This window comes from Urocampus carinirostris, chromosome 3 (assembly GCF_059441175.1).
Source record: "Urocampus carinirostris isolate Australia breed hairy pipefish chromosome 3, RoL_Ucar_1.0, whole genome shotgun sequence".
Lineage (NCBI taxonomy): Eukaryota > Metazoa > Chordata > Actinopteri > Syngnathiformes > Syngnathidae > Urocampus > Urocampus carinirostris.
Window position 1 is genome coordinate 34,944,721 of NC_142351.1, and position 15,907 is coordinate 34,960,627.

Consider the following 15,907-nt stretch of genomic DNA (forward strand, 5'->3'; position numbering starts at 1 on the left):
GACACTAAATAATACCTAACCTAGGTGTTTCAATACCTGTCATTGGAAGTCATTAGGTGACCAACCCCAATTTCACCCTAATGCAATGCAGAGAGGTACCAATGTTGTAAGTTTTAGGCATGACACAGCCGATGCACAATACCCAGTCCTAAGGCGGGCACCCTACCCTTGAATTTTAATGTTGTGTTTTTAAGAATTGAAAGGTGCTTTGATTCTTGGTGAATTGCTTGTAAATGTGTGAAATTGTTGACATGTATCTCAACTAGTCTGCATGAAAATTGCACCGACACTGCTGTCTGGGCTTTGCTTTGCCATTGCATTTCTTCTGACCTAATGATTGCGGTAGTTGGCATTAGTATGATAAGGCAAACATTGCTCCCCATGGGTCACACCCAAGACAACAGGTGCATGCTAAACCTAAAGGCCCGGTCACACAGCCTTTCACGGGCGTATCGAGGCTGAATCACGGCCAGAAATTTCTGCCCGTGAGGCAGACGCTGTTGGACGTTTGGAGATCGCAATACAGACGAGATACAGCAGTGCTTTACACGCGGTAAGAAATTCACCCGCGATTGGCCGCGCGAAAAAGTTTTGCGCTGCTCAAAACTTTAGACCACGGGTAACCGCGGGCGGCACACGTGGTACACACGAGGTAAAGACGCGGTACGTACGTGCTACGGCCGCGGCCAAGACGTGGTTACACGCGGGTAGGACGCGAAATTTTAGCGAGTAATCGCGGGTGGAGCACAGTCATAGCACGTTTGTTCTGCGCCTGTATCGCGGTGGTATCACGTGCATTAGCGTGTGTACCGCGTGTAAGCACGGTCAAACGCGATGCAGCCGCGGTTACCCGTGATAAGGACGCGGAACAGTCGCCGGCGTCTGTTTCGCGGGCATACCACGGGTTAACAGGGGGTTTAGCCAATTTTGCAGATTTTCCACCGCGTCTGCTTCACGGGCAGAAACTTCTGGCCGTGATTCAGCCTCGATACGCCCGTGAAAGGCTGTGTGACCGGGCCTTTAACAGGGCACTATTATTTATTATTGTGTATTAGTGCAACCAATGTATCAATTTGGAAAATGTATTATGGGCCATGCAAAATAATTAAGGTGGTGATCCCCGGTGGTGAAATGTAACGTGAAGAACTTAAAAATGTAACATTCATATTACTTATTGTTAGTCATTTTTACCAACAAACTTAATATTCAGTTCCAAAAAAATAATTACTCAAGATCTAAAAATATGTAAAGGCACACGCAAGATTAAAATTTGCATATGTAAATCCCAGATATATTGGTGGCTCTGCAAAATGCATGATTCACACCAATTTCTAAGAAGTTTTAATGGTATTGGTGAAATTAGAAATGGGCAGTGGACATTAACCTTATTGCTTTAGTGGCTTTTCTTTAAAATTGAGAACTTTTTAGCTTATTGATTACATTGCATAAAAAAGCTTATCTGAAAAGTGAGAGTGTACAGGTGTTCAACTTTAAAGTAATATACTGTATTTGAAATTAGCATGACGATTTTTTTTTTCTTCTGACAGCAAGCTACCTTACTTGCAGACACAATTCATGATTACTTTAATGTTTATAATTTCAGAAATTTATATTCTCATATTTTAAGTCCAGTTGTATTTTTTCCTGGAAATAAACTATCTAATAATGGGAAAAATACTTTTTTTTTCTCTTCAACTCGCCTCTGCCATAAAATTTCCAGCTGTAAGTGGGTTTTAATAGATGGTGTAAATGTTAATGCATGATTAGCAGTCAAGACATTAAAGTTGCGTTCTGTAATATGTGACTTGTAAAGAGAATCTTGAAAAAAAAAAAACGTGTACTGTATTTTCCAGACTATAAATTACAGTTCTTTCATAACTTCGGCTGGCGGTGCGACTTATTATCCGGTGAAACTTGTTTGTGAAATGATTCACACATTATTATATCATTGAGTTTTCATTTTTTTATAACCGGTACTGTATATAATTTATCATGTTGTTTTTAATACTAAACCGCAAGAGGCCTGTGTTGATAATTTCAACCTTGAGAGCGAAGTAAAAGCGGAAAGAGAAGCAGCTTTTAGTCTACCTCCCAAGTGGGGGGACTTGTTTACTGGTAAAAGTCACACCGAGGATGAATATTTCATTGGATGTAGTGAAGCTGATAGTTTGGTATGCATGATCCCTTTGCTAGAGCTATCTGAATAACTTTTTTGTTATGTTACGTTGTTACTGATGTACAGTTTATGAGCATGTCTAAACCATGCATGTACGTGTAACTCTAGTATACCTTGCCTTTCCAAATTGACATGCATGGTTTTGTTGATGGATTTTATCAAATAAATTTCCCCCAAAATGAAACATGTAGTCCGAGTGCAACTTATAAATGTTTCTTCCTTCTTGAATATGCATTTTTTGGCTGGTGCGACTTATACTCCAGCGAGACTTTCTGTACTTAATTGTGCAATGCTCTTTGGGAATTGCTGGAGGGTCAGTTCCTACTACATCTGCAACGTTTTGTGAGCATGTTTGCCTTTATCATTTAATCTGTTTTAACCACTAGCAGGTCACAAAAACATGTGGACGCAATACGGAATCAATGTGTCTCTTTCGTAGACATTCTTAAGACAAAGTTGAGTGCTGAGTAGCTTTTGTTAAGTGTGTTTGTACATTGGATAAATGAAAGCATTTGCAGTAGGGGGTTAATTATACCTTCTTCGGTGCGAAAACAAAGTTTATGCCATCATAAGCGGCTGAAATATGTAAAAGATATATTATATTTCTGCTCGATACTGTTATTAAATTTTATATCTTGATAATTCTAGCGCTGCTACTGATAGTAATGTGCTTCCTTTGAGTCAAGGTTTAAAAATGTGCTTCTGCTTGGTATGTTCAATAAGCTACTCTTAGTCACTCAAAGGACCTCATATGAATAAAAGACTGTTTATGAGCCCTGCGCTTGCTTGTGAGATGAGGTGGGGAGGTAGGGTTGGTTGTGATCAAAGTTTTGTTGAGTCAAAAGCGCAGTGGGGTAGCGGTATAGGAGTGGTATTGTTCAGCTTTGTACTTGCACTTGCATTATTCTCAAATATGCAGAGGTGCTTGTCCTCTATGTTATAAAATTTCTCTTTTAATTTTTTTTTTAATGTATTCTTGAACTACTTTTTTCTTAATACTTTGTATTAAACCCTTTCAATTCCAGACGTTTCTCTCAAATAAGAAGAGCCAATTTTGCCATTTTGACTCATTTTTAAGGCCCACAGAAAATTAATTTCTGTAACTTTATATGCATTTGACATATCAAAAGAAAGCTTGGACCTTCATCTATCATTAAAAAAAGTAAATTTCTAGCTTTTTACATTGTTCAATAAGCAACAGTTGAACATTGTTGTTTGAAATGACTTGTTTTGAAGAACATTTCTGAGTAAAACAGCGTTATGTAAAAGGATGCATTTCAAGCAGAACTCACACTTTAGTCCTTTTTTTTTTTGGTGGCATTTTCGATGGCTCCAATAGCTAAATGATGCTTTCCAAAAACACAAAGGCACTTTGCTTTTGCAAAATATCATTTTTTTGCAGCAACAATAAACTTATGCATGAACTTTGCAAAAACCCTTCAGCACCCAATATTTCCGGTGATGTGATCACAAGATTTGAGTCACCTTGGAGATCCCATTCCCTCTGGCATGCACGACATGTCATCCTTCTCTGACTAAATGATCACGATGGGACTTTGTCATCTTTTTTTAGAAAGAAAAATTCAGCGCATTTTATTTCACTGTGTTATATTTGATGATTTGATAAAAATTGTTTGAAATTTTTGTGAATTGTTTGAGGGAAATTGATTTTTCTATATTTTTTTGTTTTGTGTAATTTCAGTTTCAGTTTTCAGTGTCAGTTTTAATGGTATCCACATTCTTACAATGATATTCTCATGGGTCCATTTGAACCCAACTGATGTGTTGGGAGTCAAGGCCACTGTGCTGGTTGATGCGCCATTTGTTGGTGATTGCCCTAGTATATGGAGTTGAAGCGAATTAATTGAGTAAAATTATCCTTATAGTCATTGATTAAAAAGGTAGTAAACATTGTTCAGTGAGATTAAACATGGCTCTCCAAAAATAAACATGTAATAAAAGAAAAATATATAAGATAACACATAAGAAAAAGTAGCATGAGGATGGACAGGCCAATCTGCAAGCACTATTTTGTAAATTTTGTAATTGCATCAGATAATAGGGCAATGAAAATAATGCAATGGCATGTAGCAACAACATTGTGCGAAAGATAAAAGTAAAACAAGAATAACCTTCTTTGTTCAAAGGCAAGATATTTTTTTCTCAGTCTTGTGTTTAGTGTTTCTTATTCAGTGTGCTGAGGGCTCTGATGAAGAGTTCGTTATTAAGAGATAATGCAGCATCTGCCAGAGGGCACCAGGCCAAAGAGGTGGTAGCCGGGGTGAGAAGAATCCTTGATAATGTTGTTGACTCTATTAAGCAGAGAGCAGCCAATCTGGGCTATTCTTATTACTCTCCATAACAGGGGATGGGAAACCGTTTGACCCAAAGAGCCATAAAAGCAAATATATATATTTTTTGGTAAAGCCACACCATATATTTCAAAACAACATTCAACAAAACCGCCAGCACCGCTCTTCAGACAAAAGCTAGTTCGGATTTAATTTCATTGTGTGATGTTTGATGATTTGATAAAATCTATGAAATAATACTAATGCCAGAGCCTGTGTCCCATATGAATATAAATATACCACTTAGTTTGTCCACAGTTACTTCAGAGTGTTGAGACTCATTTGGACTGCCATTTTTGTCCTAATTATTATTTGTATTTAATACAAGGTGCAAGCAAAGGTTTTTTTTTTTTTGTAAAAATGTCAAAGTACTGCAAATGAGGATAACAAGGTAATTACCTTCAGTGCTGACGGCGCTGGGCGGGAAAAGAGTGACCCTGCCCTGTGTTTAGCTCAGCCCATTCTTACACCTCACACAATCATCAGGTGCTTTGCTAAAGTTTTTGGGTAAAACTTTTGTTTTGGGTTAATTTGTTCCGTGGCTTTTCATCATAATGTGTCTCAACAATGAACATAGATTGCTTAAGGAGCTTTCATTCAAAGGTTTATTTAGCGATTTACAGCCACATTTGTGTCTGTTGGTGTGACACCTTGGCAGTAAAATGTAGTTAAAGTTGTGTCATATATACTGGACCGAACCCTTTGTCTTTGCTTCTCATGTGCGACAATCTGCTCTGCAACAATGTATTAAATAATTGCACATCTTCCATATCATCTCCGAGCCATGCAATCGTGAAAAGAGCCATATATGGCCTGCGAGCCATAGGCTCCAGACCGATGCTCCATAAGGTTCTTCTGTCTGCTGCCTTGCTTCCAGCTCCCAGCTCCCAAGTGGTGCTGATTGGCTTTTTTTAAAGGTGGAACCGGATAAATGCCCCATTTTTCTACTTAGCCCTTGGTTGACTGTTTTATGGGATTTTTGCATGAGAAAATGATTGACAATATTCAATTTTATTTTATTGAATCTAAGTCTTTATTTTTTTCTACAGTGACATGCCCTGCCACTTGTCCTCCCTGATCCTTTCCATATCATTAAACTCCTCTCTTAACAGTTGTGTTTTTTCTGCTGGACGTGCCTTCTAACCCTGTTAATCAGGTTAATAATTCACCCACATGCTTCACCTTGTTGGCCCTTTGGTCCATGTCCTTATCAATACAATTACAAATTAGAAGCGGTTATTCTTTTAATCTAACATTGTGTAAATAAACCAGCTTTTCATAATTAAGGATTAACTTTTTGTGTGTGATTTTAGAAGGATGGCTGTGGCCTTGTGTTGTTGATAGTATCTTTGCTTCAAAGAAAAGATAATGTCCTCATATTTGAATGTAACAATCTGTGGTTTATCCAAAATACAGCAGGAAATAAAAAAAGTAGATTTTGAGATTGTTTCAAAAATAGATAGATAGATGGATACTTTATTCATCCCCGCAGGGAAATTCACATTTCCAGCAGCATCCCTGAGCTGAGAACAATACAATAATAAAGCAAAGAGAATACAATATACAACTACCCAATGTGACGTGCAAATGCCCACTGTAGCGTGTTATATAGAACATCTAAATAGTGCTACACAGAATACATATTGCAATAAAATTCGGTAATATGCAATGTTGGGGGTGTGGTTTAATGTGGGCTTTTACTCTGCCGGGTAGAGTTAAAGAGCCTCATGGCATGAGGAAGAAAAGATCTCTTCAGTCTGTCCGTAGTACAAGACAGTGACAGCAGTCTGTCACTGAAACTGCTCTTCTGTCTGGAGATAATGCTATGTAATGGATGCGATGGATTGTCCATGATTGACCGCAGCTTTCCCAGTGCCCGTCTCTCAGCTACTGTTGTCAGGCTGTCCAGCTCTGTGCCCACAACAGAGCTCGCTTTCCTCGCCAGTTTATTGAGACGAGAGGCATCCTTCTTCATGACGCTGCCTCCCCAACACGCTGCCGCTTAGAAGAGGGCGCTCGCCACAACTGTCTCGTAGAATATTTTCAGGAACTTTTTGCAGATTTTGACACTGACTGCCTCGATTTTGAAGGAGGCCAGCCTTCTGAGGAAGGCTTTGGCCTTTCCTACATAGTGCTTCTGTGTTGGCAGTCCAGTCCAGTTTGTTGTCCAGCTGCACACCTAGGTATTTGTAGGTCTGGACAAATTCTACACATTCTCCTTTTATGGTAATAGGAACAGGGTGAGTTAAGTGTTTTCAAATTATTTAAGTGTTTTCCTAATGACCAGTGCCTTCCTTGGCTAACGACACGTGCTGAAATTCAAACATTATTTTTCAAAAACAAAGAATTTCAACATGGTGACAATCAAATTGCTTTAACGTTAATTTTTGTCCTACCTCCATACTTTTTTCATCGATTCAATGGTAATTAGATAAACAAATCTTTAACATCTTTGGTGGATCGCAGATTTTTTTTTGGTTAATTAGTTCTGTGGATTTTTGCTGACATTGCGCAATTTTGGCGTCACTTTAAAAGCGCCAAAACACACCAATCGGAGAACTGCCGTCTGTTTCCTGGCACTGATTGGAGCAATTCAAATAAATCGTGAACACGGCTTGAAACAAACGAATAACCCCTCATACATGCCGTTTGCCAGTAATCCTATCAGGGCATACATTTTGACATTGTTGCAAACATATACATCACTTTCGCATTTAACTTTTGACATAAATAGACAATTTCTTGTCAATCCTCAAAAGCAAAGAAGTACCACGCTTGTATCCCCTAGCTTCAAAATTGGGCTCCGTTACTGCGTCCCATCTTTTTACAAGATGTTCTGCATGTCGCTTGCCAGAAGCGTAGAATAACACTACATATGTAGAATAGAACTGTTGCATCCGCTATATATGGACTGTAGCATTTTTTTCCGTTGGGGCAGAAAATAAAACTAAAATGTCCCGCAAAAAACAAACAATATATAGGAGGCAAGTAAGCTGGAGTTTTGCATGTATCATTTTCTCTCTGTACTACAAGTCCCACAGTGCTGTCAAACAGTCTACACTCTATACTACTTTGCGGAAAATGCGAAACCAATCATCTGGGTAGGTCATCGGAATGCTGTAAATCCATTGCATTTAACTTAGAAATTCATTGCAGTATTTCTGTTGAGTGTGTGTATTAATGGTTCTGTAATTATACAAGCATTTGAGGCACTAAATGAATTAGGCTGAGGATCATGTATCACCAATCAGCATTGATTGGTCTAAATAATTTGATGTTGCTTGATAAGTAGTGTAGTTTCAACAGTATACTATATCGAAGACTACTTTACATGTCTAAGGTTAAACTAACGTTGCAGGCGCAATGTTTCCCAGAGACCTCAAGACGGTTTTTGGGGTTTTATTTGGAGTCATTGTTATTAATGAGTAACCATACGTGGTGTGATTCTGAGAGTTTTTGTCTGAAGTACCTGTATAGCTGGAATTGAGATTTTAGTAAGAAGCTATCTGAGGCCCTCAAGGCAGTCAGTGTCAAAAGCACGCAATGTTCCCTGTTGTGTTGTCTTTAGGGCAAACCGTTCAATATTCCATGGATTCTGTTTTATATGTTGATGTCCTAAACTAAACAGGTACTGCTTTTTTTTTAAAGAGAGGCAAGTGGGGGTTACGTCATATGTCCTGATTTAAATTGTTTGTACCCCTGCGCTTAACTTGAAAACAATGTGGAGATCTGGAGGATTGTTTTTTCCACCCCTCTGGGCATTTAATTTATGTGAAAGACTTTTTGACTATTAAATTCTAAAGCCGGTCCATATATACAGCTGCCATTATTAAGCTCATGGAGTCCTAATTACTGAAATATTTAAAATATCTGTACATGCATATCTTTAAATCATATGGCTTGGCTACCAACTTCCATTCCACCTAACGTGTTACATCCACAGGGTTCCCCCCTGGTCAAATTGAGGCAGAGCAGAGGTTATACCCTAACCAGAGATTGTCAAGAACCAATATTAGTCATTTTATGCAATGCATGTATTTCTGTAGAGTTTTACATTTAATATTAATACAATACGATTACAAAATGTAGACATCAAGCCATCATGAATGAAAAAGTGCCATCATGATTTCAGTACCAGCTTGGGAAGCTCACCGCAAGCACTCATCTACTCTGAAATAGGTGTCATTTATTTTGTGTCATGCATTTGGTATGTTTCTTCTTGAATAGTTGCTGCTGATGTCTTAGGAGAAATGCTAATGATGAAGCTCCATGCTGATGGTGTAATTTTGCAATTGTAGTTAAAATATGCTCTGTAGCCTTGACAGAGCAATTGTTGTACCTCTATCTACAGTCTTTGTAGGAAAATATAATTATCTGTTAAGCAATTTTGAACACAGGGATGATGGTAGGGAATGTTACTAACTATATACCCTCGGTCTCAACAGAAGGTATGACAGTTTGTTCCCAGAAGCCATGCCTCTCTTTTTCAAAGCAACCACTTGGCATTCTGCATTGGATTTGTGGTGCGTTCAAAGACCAGACGTGCAGTCGGAACTTGAAATCATTCAAAGTTGGCATCTGAATGTTTTTTTTTTTTTCAGATATAATCCAGATGCATGACTTTTTTTAAAATATAGTTTTCCTAATGACCAGTGCCAGATAAATACAAATTACATTGCATTAGTGCACGACAGAAAGAATCTAACTCACAGCGGTGGGTCCCAAATGTTGCATGTACAAAAATAAGCAACCTGTTGTTTTAACATGATGGGAGGGGACTCTGTTTGGATTGCAAGCTTGTAAAGGAATTTTCAGAGTAATAAGGTAGACTAAAACCACATTGAGTTTTTAGTAAGAAATTGGCATTATAAAATGACCCGAAACTGCTATAAATTGATTTACTCAGAGATATCTCCTTTTAATATACAGCAAATAACCACACATATGAAATTTAAAACGGGTACATTGTTGTCAGTGGGACAACATTGTTCAACCGAGGCAGCTTCCAGGAACGAGACAAAAGGGGGACCGGTTGATGTGTTGGCCTTATTTACATCTCAGCCAAGATTACAATAGTGGTAACATCCAAAGTAACACAAACAACACTAGATTCACTAACAGTTGTGGCCGTCAAACACAAGCCTTCGTCGACACGGACATCACTTCTTATTGTGACTTTTATCATGTAATCAAACATTATCTCATAAAGCCCAAGAACAAAATGACCGTGTTTGTGACGATCCCAACCAAATGACAGTCTGTTGCAAAATGGTGATTACAAGTTACAGTGCTGTGAAAAAGTATTTGCCCCATTCTTGATTTATGTTTTTGCATATTTATCACTTAAAAAGGTTTCAGATCATCAAACCAAGTTAAGTCAAGTCGAGTCAAATTTATTTATATAGCCCTTAATCACAAAAATGTCTCGAAGGACTGCACAGGATTACAATGACACAATTACCTGATCTTAAACCAACATGCGGGCAAGGAACAACTCAAAACCTCAGCGTGAGGAAAAAGAGAAACCTTGAGAAGGGACCTCACAAGAGGTATCCCCCAAACCAATTTTAATGTCACGCAGACTCAACCCAATGAATTACACAATGCAGTTTTGAAAAGTTGCTTTAATTTATTAAGTACCAAGAAAAATGCAGTATGTGAAAAAGTAGTTGCCCCCTGAGCCTATTAGCGAGTTGGGCCACCTTTTGGAGTAATAACAGAAATCAAACTTTTAAGGTAATTGGTAAAGAGTCTGGAGGAAATTTGACCCACTTTTCTTTGCAAAATTGTTGCAAATATGCCGTATTGAACTTCAAAATTAATGTCAAATAAGCTCTATGCACAGCATAAAGCACAAATTAAATCGCTTCCTCTTCCTTGCATGCAAACATACAATCAAAAAGGCACAATACGTATGACCAATAGTGGCAAGAACAAATAGCAGCAAGTTTTTAGTTTGTTGTGCAAAGTATAGCTGGAATCACAGTAGAACAGTTTCACTTTCATTTATCAGAAGGTATAGAGGTGGAAGGGGGTAGGGAAGGCAGAGTTCAGAGTCCTGACAGCCTGATGGAAGAAGCCTGCTGGTTCTTGCTCTGAGAGACTGCAGTCTACTCCCTGACAGCAGCAATTTTAAGAGGCTGTTGGACGTGTGGGTAGGGTCACCTGCAATCCTGGTGGCTTTGCGGGTGAGATTGGAGTTGTTGATGTCCAGGAGGGGTTTGAGGAGCACACCAATGACTTTTTCGCTGTTCTCACGATGCGCTGCAGGGTCTTTCGGCAGGAAATGGTGGCGGCACCATACCACATACTGATGCGGGAGGTCAGGATACTCTCGCTGGTGCCTCTGTAGAATGAGAGCATGATGGGAGTCAGGGCACTTGCTCTTCTGAGTTTGCGGAGAAAATACAAGCATTGAAGGTGTTTTTTGGCAATAGATGTGATATTCTGTCTCCAGGACATGTTCTTACTGATATACACACCAAGAAACTTGGGGCTGCGGTGGAGAGGGTGAGCAGTATTATTGATCATGAGTAAGGCATGCTCTGTGTGCTCCTTCCTGAAGTCGACAAGATACCCCTTGGTCTTCTCCACATTTGGATGGAGATTGTTGTCTTAACACCACTAAATTAGCCTGCTAATTTTATTCCTGCATGTTGTCTCATTGCCATTGTTGGTGAGACCCACCAAAGTCGTGTTGTTCCCAAAGGTATTGAAGAGGTTGGAGCTGGATGTTTGAGTGCAGTGGTGGGTCAGCAGAGTGTAGAGTAGGGATCAGCACGCAACCTTGTGTTCATTATGATGTGCCGGAGGTGTTGCTGCTGGCCCGAACTACCAGTGGTCTCCTTGTGAGAAAGTCGAGCAGTCAATTACACAAGGAGGTGTTGAGTCCTAGCCAATCAAGTTTGTGGATGAGCTGCTGGGGATCATAGTATCAAGTTGAAGAGCTGAAGTAAAAAAAAACATTCTGACATGGGGGTCTTTGACTTGAGGTGGGTGTAAGTTGAGTGTTAACTAAGGGAGTTGTCGTTCAAGCGGTTTGAAAGATATGTATGCTAGAAGGGGTCCAGGGCGGATGCCATTTCGGACTTGACGTGCTGCATGACTAGCCATTCAAAGCAATTTGTGAGTGCTACCGGACGATAGTCATTGCAGCTGGAGGGGGACGATTTCTGTCGGGACTGTTGTGATGATGGTAGCTTTAAAACATGTTCGGACGATGGCCTGGCTCAAAGAAGTGTTAAAAAATTTCGTGAAGACATCTGTGAGCTCCATCAGATGAGCCAGTTGACCTCTCTTGTCATCCATGGCTTTCGAATGGTAATGTTCTTAATTACTGTGACATCTTCCATGCACTTCCTCATGTAGGACATGACGGTCTTTGTGTGATCTTGGAGGTCACCAACATTGTTGTAAGAAGCTGCCTGTCTGACTACATCCTGGCCACACCCTTCCCATTTGGTTACTGGCTTGTAGATTTTAACAAGCAGCCCGTTTGTAGGCATTCGCATGACTGTGGAGTGGTCTGGGGCCCAAAAGTGCGGGAGGGGATGGCTCTTTAGGCGCATCTGAGGGCAGTGTAAACAACATTGTCTAAAGTTTTGGTACCTCTTATGGAGAAGCTAATATGTCAATGTAGATTCAGCAAACACAGCCTTAGTGTTGGCGTGGTTGAAATCCCCGGCGAGGATGAGGAAGGTACCAGGGTGATGTACTGTTGGAGTTCATACATTGCCTCATCTGAGGGGAATTTAAACTCTTACAAGCAGTATTGGAAGGTATTCTAGCATGAACTGTCTGTTCAAGGTTACACCACAGCATCCAAATTGGATTTAAATCTGGAATTTAAATGGTAAATGGTCTGTATTTGGATTTTTTTTGTTTTGAGCCATTCACAGTTGGACTTGCTGATGTGTTTTGGATTGTCCTGATGAATGATCCAAGAGAGCTTTAGTTTGAAGGCACAGACTGATGGCCGGACATTCTTCTTCAAGATCTTCATTCATTATGCCATCAACCACATCAAGTAGTCCTGGTCCTGAGGCAGCAAAGCAGCCCCAGACGATCAAACGACCAACACCATGCTTTGCTTTTGGAATCATGTAGTTTTTGTCCTACCTTACAGGCACCTATACCTCATCTCATTCTCATTAGCCGTACCGCTTATCCTCAGTAGGGTCGCGGGGGGCTGGAGCCCATCCCAGCAATCATCGGGCAGTGGGCAAGGGACACCCTGAACTGGTTGCCAGCCAATCGCAGGGCACACAGGGACAGACAACCCATCCGCTCATTCACACCTAGGGACAATTTGGACCGGCCAATTCACCTGAAATGCATGTCTTTGGAATGTGGGAGGAAACCGGAGTGCCCGGAGGAAACCCACGCAAGCACGGGGAGAACATACAAACTCCGCACAGAAAGTCTGGAGCTGGATTTGAACCCACGACAGGTTCCCATGACATGAACTGTGCCGCACAAGCGCTAACCACTGCGCCGCCGTGCTGCCCGCACCTATACCTGTCAGTATTAAACGAAGTGCTGTAAGGCCGATCGGGGATTATGATACAAACAAGGACTGTAGTTGCTGCCCTGCCAGAAATAATAAATACAGGACAAAGTCGTACACCTCATCAAGATATTACAGTTGACTGGAGCCCTACAACCCTGGAAATGGCTTTGTGGCCTTTTCCGGGCTGATAGATATAATTACTTTTTTTGTTATTTATTTTTGAATTTCTTTGGATTTTGGCATGTCTATTGTGTTTGGGATTTTGTAGCCTACTTATTTTTGTCTGACAGATTCAATTTATTTCGTGACTAACAGAGGAAGTGTAAATAATTGTTTTCCTATGGCCTATGGAATTGAAGTAGGCTTTCACAAAACTTTGTTTAGTCAGTTATTTTGTGCTTTAACAAGGGGGAAGGAGGGAGGTTAATTACCTTTTCACATTGTAACAATTAGGTTTGGATTTTTTTGTGTCTTGACAAATTAGTCAGCCTTTCAAAATTGCATTTTGTATTTGTTTTGGTTGTCTTGATCTGAAACCTTTTGTGAGTGATAAATGTGCAAAAAAACATAAATTGGGTAGGGGGCAAAACAAATATATTTAAAACAGACCAGAGACTGAACAGTTTTTCAATGCATGGCGAAATACATTTTGAACAGATGGTAGCATGACTAGTAAGAAAATAGAGTCACTGTATCTTGGAGCTTAAAGACAGCTCATACACTGTGTGTGTTTTTAAAACTGGAACATGTTGTGTGGGCACCATGAGAGACTACACTATAATTATTAATAATTAATTTTTGTATTTGATTAAGGAAACATTATCAAACATATAAACTCAAGTCATAGTTATTTTGTTAAACGGCTGCAGAGACCATCATTACAACATTGCCTGATGTGAAACGTACATGAGGGCAAGGGAAAAATGTATAAATATTTTTGGGGAGTGTCAACTCATTCAATGCCATATTGTATAAATATGTTTTCAGAAGCATTGTCCCTGATTGCTCATCAGTATTAAGCGTCTGGGACTGATTTCAGTATGATAAATCACCATTAGATGGCAGGAGTGGCTTTGATCAAATTTTTGTTCGCACATCGAGGAAGCCCAACTTTATATTGTTGTTTCCGATATCCGACAAATAAGTGTGTGTGTGTGTGTGTGTGTGTGTGTGTGTAGGCGGCCCTATATGGCGAGTAAGCGTAGTGAATTGGTGTGGTGTGATAAGCAAGCTCTGGACAAATAGTAATGAGTAGTTACCTCTTTAACAGAGCTCATCCAATTTAAAAAAGATGACTATGTCCCATCGTCATCGTCTGGTCAGAGAGGGAAAAAGTTTTGTGCACGTCCGCAGAGCGCGGTTGCCTGAGTAAACGCAATAGCCATGTTGACCAGGCGTTGAAAAGTTTTGCATAGTTCATGCGTCAGTTCAGTCTTCTTGAAATAAAATTGTTATTTTGCAAGCAAAGTGACCTTGCATTTATGAAAACCATTTTTTATATACTGGAGGTATCAGAAATGCAAAAAAACCCAAAATACAAAACATTGAAGTGAATGTTCTGCTTGAAATATGCATACTTTCACAGAAAGTCGTTTTCTTGGAAAGTGTTTTCTAGAAACATAGCTAATCTCAACTGTTGTTTACTGGACAATGGTAAAAACTAAAACAACATATTTTTTTTAATGAAAGATAAGGGTTCAAGCTTTGTTTTGATAAGTCCTATGCATAGATATCAACAAAATAAATGTTCCGTAAGCCTTCATAAATGTGTCGAAATGCCAAAATTTGTCTAGCACCAGCTCTTCCAATTTGAGAAAAAACATCTGGCGTTGAATGAGTTAAAAAGAAATCTATCATTGTGGTTCCAGTAAAAAAGAAAACTGAAAAGAAAGCATCGTTTACTTGTTTACACCTGTTGTCTCAGTCAGGCATTGGCAGACTGTGCATATTGAGATTGTCAGTGTGTCACACTAAATATGTTAATAACCCAACATCTGTGTTTTTTAAGAGGACAACACTGACCATGCAAATCCTGTCAGTTTTGCTTCTTGACCATAATAATTAGAAACAAACTGATTTATAATTTACACTTAGTTTAGCAACGTACTTTTCAAATAAATATTCATAATAAATGAAACCTTTTTTCTTGTTTTGTTTCCCTCAGTGATGGAGCCCATGACGGTTACTACGTCGGTGGCGGGATCTGATGAGTTTGATCGCAATGTCCCACGGATCTGCGGGGTTTGTGGGGACAAGGCCACTGGCTTCCACTTTAACGCCATGACCTGTGAGGGTTGCAAGGGCTTCTTCAGGTTAGTAATTGTGAACTTTGCCATTTTATAATGCTTATTTTAAGTGAATGAATAAGATGAGCGTTAGACATCCGTTTAAATTGAAGGATTTCTTTTTTCAAATTAAGTATCAAGGACAAATGACATGCTTTGCTGAAATAAATACTCCTGATTCTATCCAGCATTTTAAAAATGAACTACTTACTTGTAAAAAGGTCTCATGCATTATTATTTTAACATTGAATAATTCTAACCATAGTTGAAGAATACAATTTCATCAAGCAGTTATTCCAGGCATGTGTGTACATTTTATTTGGACCCCTTGACTTTTAAAATTGTTCTTTGGTTGTATGACTGAAGTGACCAAATTACAAATTTGAATTCAACTAATGCCAAATATGTGTCGAGGGCAGACCGGGTTATGTATACTAGTCACTCAACCTTGATTTATTTTAGTATACATATTTTATGAGTTACTTTTAACCATTTTTATTATCAAATGTTGATATTTTTCCTGCTCTTAAACCTATTTCAAGCCGAAAACCTTGTTACTAATTAGCGCAAAGAGCATCCAGTTTGA

At 39.3% G+C, this 15,907-nt stretch overlaps 1 protein-coding gene across 1 annotated transcript in view; it reads left to right on the forward strand.

The window, feature by feature from the left end:
* The window catches only part of LOC148369549 (vitamin D3 receptor A), a 66,447-nt gene that overhangs the window by 19,806 nt on the left and 30,734 nt on the right, over positions 1 to 15,907 (forward strand). Inside the window, exon 3 of the mRNA XM_088331609.1 lies at positions 15,201 to 15,348. Within this exon, the coding sequence (XP_088187735.1) occupies positions 15,203 to 15,348 (146 nt within the window). The 5' untranslated portion in view covers positions 15,201 to 15,202. The remainder of the gene's footprint in view (positions 1 to 15,200; positions 15,349 to 15,907) is intronic.